Source organism: Carassius gibelio, chromosome A16 (assembly GCF_023724105.1).
Source record: "Carassius gibelio isolate Cgi1373 ecotype wild population from Czech Republic chromosome A16, carGib1.2-hapl.c, whole genome shotgun sequence".
NCBI classification, from domain to species: Eukaryota; Metazoa; Chordata; class Actinopteri; order Cypriniformes; family Cyprinidae; genus Carassius; species Carassius gibelio.
Window position 1 is genome coordinate 7,470,576 of NC_068386.1, and position 13,385 is coordinate 7,483,960.

General features: G+C 36.9%; 1 protein-coding gene across 2 annotated transcripts in view; it reads left to right on the forward strand.

Moving 5' to 3' along the window:
• The window catches only part of LOC128030816 (eukaryotic translation initiation factor 3 subunit E-A), a 43,387-nt gene that overhangs the window by 23,278 nt on the left and 6,724 nt on the right, over positions 1–13,385 (forward strand). The window contains exons 6-9 of one of the 2 annotated variants that reach the window (XM_052618826.1): positions 291–416; positions 1,514–1,638; positions 5,914–6,040; positions 8,111–8,212. In XM_052618826.1, the coding sequence (XP_052474786.1) occupies positions 291–416; positions 1,514–1,638; positions 5,914–6,040; positions 8,111–8,212 (480 nt within the window). The remainder of the gene's footprint in view (positions 1–290; positions 417–1,513; positions 1,639–5,913; positions 6,041–8,110; positions 8,213–13,385) is intronic. The other variant, XM_052618827.1, reaches the window with a different exon arrangement.

The following is a 13,385-nucleotide window of genomic DNA, read 5'->3' on the forward strand; positions in this document are numbered from 1 at the left end:
AATTCATCAAATTAAGTTTAATAAAAAGCTAAAGAGCCTTTCAGAATCCATTTCTTTTTCCCTTGCAAGCCCAATTCCCGAAGATGACATAATTTAATCCGTTTATCCACTGTAAATAAATAGTTCCTCTGGTGAGCAGCATTGCCAAGAAAGCTTAACTTTCAGCTGTGGGGAATGGTAGATGTCAGAAATGCAGTATTCAGAAAGTATTCAGTGTATTATTATAGTGAGTTGATTTGTTGTCTGCCTTTGTTTATAGTGGTCCGATGTACTTTTCTATGTTTGTGCAGGTCCCCTCAACAGACAGAAATGCGCTGAACTCTTTGTGGGGCAAGCTGGCCTCAGAGATCCTGATGCAGAACTGGGAAGCTGCCATGGAGGACCTCACCCGCCTGAGGGAGACTATCGATAACAATGTAATGCCCCGCCACTCAGAATTCAATACCACACTCAGATTCCCTTACATAGGCCATAATATTGACCGCCTTGCATTTCAGCACAGCTCTGCTTCTGTTGTCGTTCATCCCCTCCTCTCCTCCACCTCCTCGATTCCTTCTCACCGCAACTCACAAGTCAAGCAAAACCTTAATTGCTGTGTTATGTCGGTGCAGCTTGATTTTTAATTGGAGGAATTGAGCTGGGAAAGAAGGGTTTGGCCTGGGGAGAAGTATGAGTAAATAAAAAATTTAAGTCTTTGGAGATTGTAAATTTCTATTCTGAACTTTTGATTTGTAGTGAGTCTGGAAGGCAGCGGAAGCCAATTGTTGTTTTTTTCAGAGTCAGAAGTTTTGAGGTCTTATTATGATCAAGTCACGATCAAGGGAAGCCACGTTTAAAAGGGATAGTTCACCCAAAAACATTTCATTCTTTTTTAACTTGCTATCATGATATTCCAAATCATTTATTTTTGTGGAAAATTAATATTTTATTTCACAAGTACACCGTAAACTTAAATTTAAATTGTTACAAAAGATCTCAATTTGAAATAAATGCTGTTGAACTATCTGTTCATGAAAGAATCTTAGAAGAAAAAAAATTCATTGAGAAAACTGTCATAGTTTTCACAAAAATATGAAGCAGCACTATTGGAGTTATGGCTGCTGAAAATTCAAATTTTATAATATATTCAATGGACAACAGCTATTTTAAATTGCAATAACATTTCGGAGTATTACTGTTCTTACTGCATATTTGATCAAATAAATGCAGCCTTGGTGAGCAGGTTTTTTTGTTTTTTTTTTGCATAAAGCTATCTTATGAATTCAAAACAGCACATGAGCCAAGTGGAGTATTTTATGGTGCTTCAGTGGTTCTTTTTCTCAGTTCCTAATTATTTGTAATTTAATTGAATGACCAGCACATTCATTTCAAAAATATATTTTTGTTTTCCATGGAAAAATAAACTCATATATTTGGAACAACATGAGGCTTAGTAAATGACTATTTTAATTTGGGGTTGAACTATACCTTTTCAATTATTTTTAACACCTCATTTTTTTTTTTTTCTCTATAGACAGTAAGTTCTCCTCTTCAGTCTCTCCAGCAAAGGACTTGGCTGATCCACTGGTCTCTCTTTGTGTTCTTCAACCACCCCAAAGGAAGAGACAACATCATCGAGCTTTTCCTCTACCAGCCACAGTAAGCACCTTCTGCAGCTGCTCGTTTTCCATCTGGGATTTGGTTTTGCTTTGGTTTGACTCTAATAAAAAAAGGGATGAGGTAGGAAGAGAGCACGAGTCCAGGTTGGAAAGCCCGCCACAGTCCACAAACAAAACTGCTGATGCTGGGCTCACCAGCCAGCCGCTCACAGGCCCACGACCCCAGCGGTCAGCTCGAAAACGAGCCTGGCAGCTCGGACAAATGCTGACAATGGCAAATGGGCTGCTTAAGTCACGTGTTCAATGTTTTAAGCCTCTTTAAGCGATGTAGTTGAGCCTGGACAAGTCTGTGTGTGTGTGTGTGTGTGTGTGTGTGTGTGTGTGTGTATATATATATATATATATATATATATATATATATATATATATATATATATATATATATAGATAGATGGATAGATAGATAGAGATATAGATATATAGAGATATAGATATACATGTTACAAATGATTTTAAATATAAAATATGTAGTAATTCAATACATTTATTGGCACATATATATATATATATATATATATATATATATATATATATATATATATATATATATATATATATATATATATATATATATAAAATTAATTTAAAATTAGAAATAAATTAATATTAAAATATACATTCGAAATAAAAGAAAATAAAACATTGTTTTGAATATTTAATAAAAACTTGTATTTATATGTTACATATACTACTACCAGTATTAAAAAAAAAAATGTTGTTAGAATTTCTCACAAGTGGGTAATTAGTCTCTGCCCCAGCTACTTGCTATAAATTGGCTGTAATCTGGGGCTTTTTGTTGCTTGTAAAGGACTTAACACATTTAAGGGCTACAAGGTTCAGTGGTGTAGTGTGCACCATAGTGCAAAGGAGCTTTAAGGGTCTACTAGATTTCTTTTTATTTTATTGTATTTTTTTAAGTAGGTTTCCACCAGGTGCGTAATGTTGGAATCTTGATCTACTAAATGTTTCTACAATCCATCTATTTTAAGGCCATGCTTTTCGCTGTTGTACAACAGTTCACTGTTGTGCACTGTTGTGGAGCCTAATGCATACACTGTACGAAGACAAAATAAACTTATCTGTATCTCAAGGCGGGCATACACTGTGCGAAATCTGATGGTCGGAAGATCGTATGACCATGTTACAAGAGTTATGGCTCTCCGTACGACTGAAAATCGTACGGACGAGGTGACACAATTTTACTACCTGTCGATTTCCGAAGTAATCACACGAAGTAAAACACGCAACTTGTACACCCGCCTTAAAATGTTGTTTTTGACTAGCTTCTACCAGCACAGATGATTAAGGGTGACCAGACTAATAATTAGTCATTAGTACCTGACCATAGTGGGTAAAAAGACCGATTGAGTTGTCCTATTGTGCTGTCGCTAGCTGGAAAACTATATTTTGGTTTGGCTTTTTCCTTCCGTTCAAGAATGCAGTGTGCTGTTTTAAGGCCAATGACCTGTGGCTGGGAACCTATTTTGAATGTTTGACCTGTTTTTAAGACCATGGCTTTGGGCATAGGTGCTCATTATAAAATAAAATTAAAAAATGTTCATTAAAACCGCTCCAAAAAGGTACTTCTAATTTGCGGTTGGGCTCGTCAGATCAGAAGTCTTTCAATGCTGGCAGCATTCTTTTCACTTTTAGTTCTGTGTTGTTCTCTCACCTCTTCTGCCTTCAGCTTTTATTTGCAGAGCTGTGGTCATGAAGAGCAATCAGACCCCATAAATCTGAATCTGTGTGTAATTTACTGCATTAGATACACTGCGTTTTGTACACCACAACAGTATTGCGTTCTTGGAGGATAGATACATTGATTGTCTTGTTTTAGTTGGAAAACGGCAACATGGTCTGTTTTAGGCCCTGTGAAAAGACCTTTTGTTTTCTGTTCTTGTCCTTTTTGTTATTCTTGAAGTTTTGTTGACAATTAAGCTGACATCAGCTTGTGGCATTCAGGTTCATTTCATAGTTGTTTGGCCGTCTTTCAGGATAAGGTAAGATCCAGTGCTATCGGCCTGAAGATCGTACATGATGTAGTTGCGCCGTCGAGCATTTGGCCAAAACAGAAACCAATTTCTTTTTTTTCTTTTTTTGTGCAGGAAAAACGATACCAAAGATAGGCTATCATATAATATGCTCCAACCAAGTCCAAGGGCAGTTCGAGAAAGAATATTGTCACAAGATGACCTATGATGTAGGTGCAAACAGGAAAGCTAATGCCGCCGAAACACTATCCCGACCAGCGCAGAGTGGATTCAGAATTTCACTTGATTTACCTCTAATTCCCCTCCTCCCTCCAGATGCATCATGAAATTGGAACCACACCACCGTTCCTTTCTTTGCTTCATTGCTACCTTTTTCTCTCCCTGGTCTCTTAGCCACCAAATTAGGGCTGCAACGACTAATCAATTATAAAACTAATTTTACATTTAACCTTTCGGTTTCGAATAAATGCCGTTCTTTTGAAATTTCTATTCAATGAGTCCCATATTAATTGTTTCCATAAAAGAATAATCTTTTTCAACTTCAATCTTTCTTCCAAATCAGCATATTATTATGATTTCTGAAAGCTCTTGTTACTCTGAAGAATGGAGTAATGGCCGCTGAAAATTCAGCTTTGTCATCACATCTTTCAAAAAAGTATTTTTTAAATTGTAATATTTCACAATATTAAAGTTTTTACTTTATGCTCACCAAGGCTTAATTAGATCAAGTCTTTTAATGTATGTTTAGAGTAAAACAAATTTTAAAAAGATAGATACACACGCAGCCATTCAAATTGTTGCAAATTGTAAATGTTTTCACTTACATAAGTTTAATTTATTGTATTGAACAATCATACAATGACTAAATTCACTATTTTTTAAAGCATTTAAAATCGCTTATTTTAAATTATTTTATTTTTACTTGAAATAGAGTAATCATGTTATTGGGAAAATAATTAGGTCAGAATTGTAGTAATAAAATTTTCAGAGGAAGGAGAACATTCTACTTTTTACTTCTTTCTAGTTGACACTTACTTTGTCGCATTCCTTATTTAAACTGCTCTACAGGAACTACAGGAAAGAACACTTAGAGATAGAGAGAGAGGTGAGACATGACGCGGACCGGACTCAAACTCGGGTCAACTGCACAATCAAGACCTTGATCCATTATTACAATCTTAACTTAAATAACGAGCTCCGCAAGTAGTGACTACTACTTCCTGTTTTGCCCTCTTCCTTGCGAAGTCATTTAGCAACTGATTAAGCCGTATCATGGCTTTGGTCGTAGCTGTCGGGCTTGGTTAGATAATGTTTTTTTTCCCCCTGTTCGAAGCCCAGATATGGCATCATGACTCATGTGAGCAGTCTGGCCATCGGAGCCTCCCTGGGAGAGCGAGTAGGTGTAAGTTAATCAGGAGCACAGCATGAAGTGTTGTGGTTTGCCATGAAGTCAGACAACTACAAAGGGAGGAGAGACCGAAGGCTGCGCCAACTGGGATCACACGCCGCCAAAGCCCGCTGCTGTTTTTAGCTTCAACATCACAAGTGCCACAGGCCCCCTTGTCCCTTTAATTGTTTCGGCTATTTAAACCATCCGGCAGGACCTCCAAAGGACATGCGTTTCTCTGTGCTGATCCATAAAGGAGCTTTAGGGCCTGGCCAAGGTTGAGCAGCGCCCCTTATTCCTTGAAAATAAATTTAATGAAGGGGGTGGGTGGGGGCTCAAAGATGTTCGTACAGATAACACAGGCGCGGAGGCCATCTTCCTAATTTAAGTAATGTTGAGACACAGGAGCTCTCAGCCCTATGACAAGGTATCTGTTGTATGTGTGCTTTTATAATTTTTTGGTTTTGTCCATATAAGAAAGCTCTTGCATGTGTCTTTAGTCAGTAGGGGGAACTTTGTCTTGGATTGTAATAGTAGTGATATGTAGCTTTCATTCTTGGAGAAGCCCACAGCTAGTTGACCTGTGGCTGAAAAACAAGTCCATGGTGTATAGTGTTTCACTGCTCTGCAGGCCTGAAGCTGGTGATCCATGTCTAGAAAGGGGCTTTTCCTTTTCCCTTCCCTCCACAGTGGGACCAGTGAACAGATATGCTTTCTTGTTCATGTGTTTAATGAGAATCTGCAAATTCACTATATGAGAACTCGCTGGAAAACGATGTCCAACCTCAACAAATTACATGTTGTAGTTTTGTGTTTTCATGTAGAGAACATGGCTGTCCTTCAAGCATGTGACTGTTGTTTATTTTTCTGTTTACAGATACCTCAATGCTATTCAGACCATGTGCCCACACATACTGCGCTACCTGACCACAGCCATCATCACTAACAAGGACGTCCGCAAGCGTAGGCAGGTGCTAAAGGATCTGGTGAAAGTCATCCAGCAGGTATTAGGCAGGACTTGGTTCTTCATTTATGTTTTGCTTTGTCCTGCAGTCAATTTCTGTTCTTTTTGTTTTATTTATTTATATATATATATATATATATATATATATATATATATATATATATATATATATATATATATATATATATATATAGATAGATAGATAGATAGATAGATAGATAGATATTAGGTAGTGTTGCATCATTAAAAAGGATATATATTGAATTAAAAATACAAATATCATAAATGTGTAATTGCGTAAACATTATTTATATATTATTTTTAATTTTATAAAATGTTTATATTAGTTGATTTAAAAACTATTCGCGTTTGAGTTAATGATTAATTCACTTTATTATTTGTTACATTATTTTGTTCCTATATACAAGTAATTTTTTCAATTATTTTTAATTAATTTTGCAAACAGTAAATGGAGAGTTCCCATACATATGTATGTAAATATATTACTTTTTCATTTTTGAAACACTTAAATGTTTATACTAGATAAATAGAATTAATTCATATTTTTGAATAAATGAATTCACATTTTTATTATATTATTTGTTACATTAATTTCTCTTTTATTATTTTATTATATATAGTCTTTAATTATTACATTTTTATTAATTTTACGAACACAATAAAACGTGTGCCAAATATTTAAAAACATTTGTTTTTCTATTGTCATTGCAGGGAATTTTATACCTCACTGCTTCTGTAAAAATGAATGAAAAAGTGTATTGGCCTGAAAATAAAAGCTCTGTTTATCTATGTGCCTCCTCAGGCCGTGTGAGTCTTGAACCCATTAGATTTGATGAATGGCGCTGGACAGTCTGATTGTAGAGTTCCTATGTCTCCGTGTCCAACAACAGTAGCTTCTTCAGCGATCAATGACACTGAAATCCAAATAAGCGTGTCCCTGCAGCCTTTGCATAATCACTTAAACATGTGTCCTGAGGTGCTCACCATACTCCCTGCACAAATTTCCTCTCTCATGGTTACTTAAGCATCCATGGTATTTAGATCTAGGGAAGACCCAGAGACTATCAAATATCCAAATCAGGCTCATCCCATAACTTCCTCTGCAAAAGGGACTGTACCAAGTCTTTCAGCTTTTGGTTCTTTGCAGACATGGCACATTAGACAGGTTTTTGCTCATTATTATATACAGCCAGGTTGTTAAAATGTTAGTTGAACTAAAAATTAAAGTTCTCTTGATGATCTGCTCACCTTTATATTGTTAGAAATTGAAACTAAGATTTTCTTTCTATTATGCAACACAGAAAATATTTTGTAGAATGTAAAAGCTGTTATTTTAAATAAACAGAAAAGGTGAGTTGTTCAGTCTGTTTGTCAAAACTAAAAATGTATTTGACACTTTCTAACATTTGAATCAAATGAATAAAGTGGTACCCACAGGGGAAGCTACTAAGACTCTTATTAAATCTAATAGGTTAATCAATTATTTGTTTTTTTCAGACCAAAATTATTCCTAGACACAAATTTAGAAAGTCACATTAGTCATTCACTTCTTGGTGTTTCCATTGAGCATTTTTACTTGAAATTGCAAAAAAAAAAGGAGAAAAAAAAAGTTAATGAAAATATTTAAATAAAAATCTTAAAAATCAAAACAAAACTGATGTCAAGTAAAAAATAAAAAAATAAAAAAAAAATAAAAAGCCATAAAAGTAATCCATATAACTTGTGCACTGTTTTCCAAGTCTACTTAAGGACAGTTTTACTATTAAAATCATTCTCATTATTTCTGTAGGCAAATTGACTGTCATCTTGTGCCAATTAAGAAAATGCAAATGCAAAACAGTTTGGCGACAGCCACGTTTGTAACCACAAGATGAAAACAGCAGTAATTTTGTGCTTGAACAGCTGATATTAGTTCTGCTTTTAATGTGAAATTTTAGTAGTTAATAAAACACTGACATGCATGTCATCGAGAAGATTTACAAAGAGAAATGCACCAGTTTAAGAACCAGCATGGCAGGTGAAAAGCAGTTTTCATTTGTGCTTTCCCCTTAAAATGCATACTTTTTTTCTTTTATTATCTTCTTTATAGGAGTCGTACACCTACAAAGATCCCATCACAGAGTTTGTGGAGTGTCTGTATGTGAACTTTGACTTTGATAGTGCTCAGAAGAAGCTGAGAGAGTGTGAGGCGGTAAGTTCCAGCTGTCTTTTCCTGTTTCCTTTTTATTAGCTTGTTTCTCAGCATGTCCTTAAAAGCATGGCACACCATCCTCTTTATAAGGACTTTGTAGATTGATCGTATCTTCTGTCATGTTCCTATTTTTCCAAAAGCACACGATACATAACCTAAGATTCATAACATTTCACAACAGGTTCCATTAGCGAAAGCATTTGAAGAGACTATCCTTCTCCTTAGACGTTAAGCTCATCCTTCACTACTTGTCTGGCCACAAAAAGCCTTTAGCTTTGTAATTTATGCAGATTATGCCTCAGTTTCCCTGATGATGAGATGTGATGTCATCACACAATCTCCGACCTCTGATTGGTCAGAGGTGACCTCTGAACTTTCCTAGAACTGGTGATAGTCATTAGTGATGCTGTGTGTCACTTTTCTGCAGCCACAAAAACATCCTACCCTTCTGTTTCAGGCCCTGAAAGGGGTCTTAAAGCACAGCGGTCTCTGCATGCCATGGTGTCATGGGCAGCTGTGGAAGTGGGCCCCTGAAAGAGCCTCTGACTCACCATTTGTCATGTTTTTATGATAGCTGGTAATTGTCAGATCAGTGGGATGGTTAACAAGAAGTGCTTTTGGTGAGCAGAGGCGGACACACGCACTGGAAAGAGCTTTTGTGGTACAGACAAGCCAGTGATATGTATTTTTGTTCTCCTTTATAAATGGCCTTTTATAATGGTCACTTCATCAGTTTTCACCCTTGCACTGCTGTATCATTCTTTGTTTTTACAGTTAAACTACTGACTTATAGTGGCAAAACAGCACCAAAAAACAAGACTCCCCTCAAAAAATGAAAAATGTCATTGTAAATATCACTCCAGCCCTACGTAAAAGCTTCAGTCTACCCTCATCATATTCTTCACGATTTCTCCTTTCTTAACATTATTTTGAGTTCTAAAACAGCGGTTCTCAATTCCAGTCCTCGCGACCCCCTGCTCTGCACATTTTGTTTCTCTTATGGCTTCAGACATTTGTTCTGTTCGAATATAAGTGCCCTGCGAAATGGAAATCACAGGATATTCCGCCATGATTCCAGTTCGAAGCGAACATGTATGTTCCATTTAAAGTGCACTGAAGTCTGTGAGTCATGAATTAAAATTTTGTGCAAATTGGTGAATGAGCTCAGAGAGTAGGAAGCAATGGACACTGTGTAGAGACCATGTCAATGGGAACACAGTTCATGCATGGAGTGCACTTCTAACGAGCTGATTATCTGAATCAGGTGTGTTAACAGATATACAAAATATGCCGAGCAGGGGGTCGCGAGGACTGGAATTGAAAGCCATTGTTCTGAAAGATTTTAGGCTGCTGGTACAAAACCCCAAATTTGTGAATGTACTGCACTTTTTTTTTTTTTAAGGGCTTTAGTAAGAGAGGATGTTTTTCTCTTTGCAATACATTGGTTTTATCATTACCATAGTGTAGGAATAGTGCCATTGAAGACATCGTTGGCACAGCACCGAGATTTGTTCGCCATTCTGGCCATGGAAAACATTACATTTCTAAATGCACCTAAATGCATTTGGTAAGATGCCCCGCAAACGTGCCAAATCTTAAATGGCAAGAAGTATTTTACTTTGAATAAGAAAGTCTCAGTGTGATAAAAGCCAGAAGTGGCCTTCAGCCGCGTTCTTGGTTGCAGTAAACACATTACATTACAAAGATTCATCCCAAGCATAATTAGCTTGAGTGCCTGTAGCCTAGTGTGCACTTATGTCGAAGATCATTCCTGCTCTCTGAATTATGAATTCAAAGACTAGTTACACTGCCCATTGTGTGCCGTTGCCTAAAATAAAACAGTTCAGTTTTGTTTAGCAACAAGCACCTCATATGTTAAAGAGCAGGCTTTTTATAGGAGAATGGAATAACCCAACTTGAAATGGGAACCTTCCTAAAATGCTGACATGATTTATAAACATTTACTTCTGTGAGAGTGCCCATTTGATCAGACCAGCTGTTTTTCATTCTAGTCGTTTATCGTCAAGAAGCAGAGAGTAAAACGAGGTCCAAATCTCCAGGAGTCATTTTTTTGGGGGGGGGGGGCGGGGGTCTCTGAAGGTCCAACTCATCGAGTCATTTGGGGGATCTCTATTACACTTTGCATGCTCAGAGGCCAGGCTTTGTAAGACTAGCAGTAATTAGCACACCTGCATCTGTCAGATTTCGTGAGAACCCTCCGGCTACCTGACCTCCAGAACCAGGCATGTCCTACAATGAGAGCTCAGCCCAGACACTGCGTAAATGGTCATTAATTAGTCCTGACCCTGATTATGAAAGCCTGAGGCATTATCAAGATCACAAGCTGCAAAAAAAAGTTTAATTATGTGGCATGTGAGCATAACTGGCTAGACTCAGATGTATGTCAGCTTTAAATGCTCGCAAATTCAGTCTGATTGAGTGGTTGCTCGACTTTAAATAAATTTATGCATTTAGCAGACGCTTATCCAAAGCGAATTACATTGCATTCAGGCTAACAATTTTTCCTAACATGTGTTCCCTGGGATTCGAACCCCCAACCTTGCGCTTGCTAACACAATGCTCTACCACTTGAGCTGCAGGAACACAAAAAAAAAATATAATTTCTGAGTTGCCCGTCTACAACACTCCAAGGCTTTTCCTGTTAGACTGCCGAAGCCTCGTGGGTCATCAAACTGTCTACACTCAACCATTTTTTGCTCGTACTAAAAGAAACTTCATCTGCTATATGCATGCTTTTTTCACACACTACCTTACAAAAATTCATAATATTCCCCCCCCCCCCCCCAAAAAAAAATATTTGTTCAAACATACAGTGTGAATCTGATTCTTCAGCATACTCAAGTCTTTAGTTTCACAAAATTATTTGATGCTCAAGAAACATTTCTTATTATCTGTGTTAATAAACAGCTAATGCTTAATATTTTTGTGGAAACTGTGATACATATTTTTCATGATTTTTGATTTCAGACAGTTCAACATAGCAGCATTTATTTGAAGTGGAAATATTGTGTAACATTATAGGAGTCTTAACCTGTCACTTTTAATCAATTAAATTGTTTTTTTATATCGTACTGACCCCAAACTAGATGTCTAAAACAACCGAAGATTACAGTATCCGTTGTTTACAAGCAATTCTTTAGCATATCATCAGCACCCATGGCTCCAGAGATTCTGCAGTCTTGTGAATCAGTCCAACTGGACATGGTCCTGGATCTGTAGAGATTGACCCCATAAGTGTTCTGGAGTTTCTTCAAGCTGTGGATCATCACATAGCTTACTTTGCACCTTGTGATTACCTTGCTTATCCAGTAAGCTTTTGTAATTTTATCTTCTTCAGTTGATCTATCTCAGTGGTGAGGGGCTCAATGGTTTGGGCTCATGATGTCTATGTCTATGCAGAAAACATAGATCCAAGCCTATATAACTCTCTTTTCAATCTGTTTGAAGTCTGAAAAAAAGCTGCTCTTTAAGATTCCAGTAAGTTAAGCTGAAATGTAAAAAAAAAAAAAAAAACAGTTTGTGCTTCTTTGTAAATCTTCGTAGCCTTTTTCTCTTCCCTCTTACAGAAAAACCTCAACAGTAATTATAGCACTTAACTAAACGGTTATCAGCGTAAGATAAGACATTGTCAATGATGAAATGTGTGTTGGCTGATGTTGGCCGTGTAGTTGGGATTTCTTCAACTTCAAGCAGAACCACAAACCTACCATAGCAGTTCTCAAAGCCTAAGCAAAAAAAGTGGGGGCTGTCGGTGCAGACGTGCACATGAAGACACGGGACGGGGGACTGCATGTGAACAATGAGGGGACAGCAGGGGCTCACAAATGTCTTCAGCTGTGTGGAATGCACTGAATATTTGCGTTTTGACTGCAAGGTAAAGCACACCAGGTCTCTGCAGGATGTGGGGGTTTAATATGTGGTGATCAGAACTCAGCTGCTTTAAGTGTCTGAGATTGATAGAAGATGATAGTTGAGACTTTAGAAAGTAGTGGCACTGTAAATTGGTTCCACCGTGTAGCCCGGTGGACCCTGCGGCAACGGGCAAGACAAATGGTGATAAGTCACAGCCATAGCGGTGAATTTGGTGGCTGGCTCTGTTCCTGCCTCGTTTCATGTGGGGAATGTGGAATTTCAAGATCTGCGGTTAGTTTAGAGTGCTGAGAATGACCCCAAAATCTTTTTTTCTATTTTCTGTGTTTCCAGATAATGGTTTTCTCCTATGAGGATAGCATTAAACACTGTCATTTGTGTTAGCTGCCTGTAGGCCTCTCTTGCTTTAACTTGCAGCTATGAATTCATTTCCAAAATTCTATTTTAATTTGTCTTGCTTTTGGCTTTTTCCCCCCATACCCTTATTCCCCAACCAGGTGCTATTACAGAGACCTCAGGATGAAGTGGAAGTGTTTTCATTTCAGTTCTGAGTTTATATAAACTTCCTGTTCTGCTCCTTGTCCAGCTTAGCCGCACTTTTCTGTCTTCCAGCAATGGTTGGTCGTTCCCACTGCTCCTAAAACATGTGACAATAAGTGCATTTATTGCTAACACCTGAAAAATTACATAAAACTTTCAGATTTTCTTTTTACATCAAAACGTAGAAAGATGCTTCCTTTATATTTTACAAATAGTATTTATACTATTTATACTTTTCACAACAAATGCACTAACTGAATACATTTAACATGCACTAACTGAATACATTTACATTTTCATTTTTCAAAAAGGATGCTTTAAACGTATCCAAAGTAACAAAATGGTTTCAAATAAATGCTGTTCTTATGAAATGTGTTCATCAAAGAATCCTTAGAGAGTTTATCATAGAGTAATGGCTGCTGAAAATTCAGCTGTGTGACCACAGGAATAAATTACATGTAAAAAAAAAAATACATAAATATAGAAAATAATTATTTTCAACTAATCAATTTTTACTGCCTTTTTCATCAAATACATGCAGCCTTGGTGAGTATAGGAGACTCTTACAAAATCTTACAGACACCACAAATTTTGAAATGTATGTCATGAAAATAAAAAGCCTTCATATTTAGGGGGTAATACAGATGATTCATCATATGTGGGGTTCTGTGGCATTAAAAAATTTGAAACAATGTGATTTAAGGCATTTTCTTGAACTTGCATGTTTCGTAGCATAATCAAC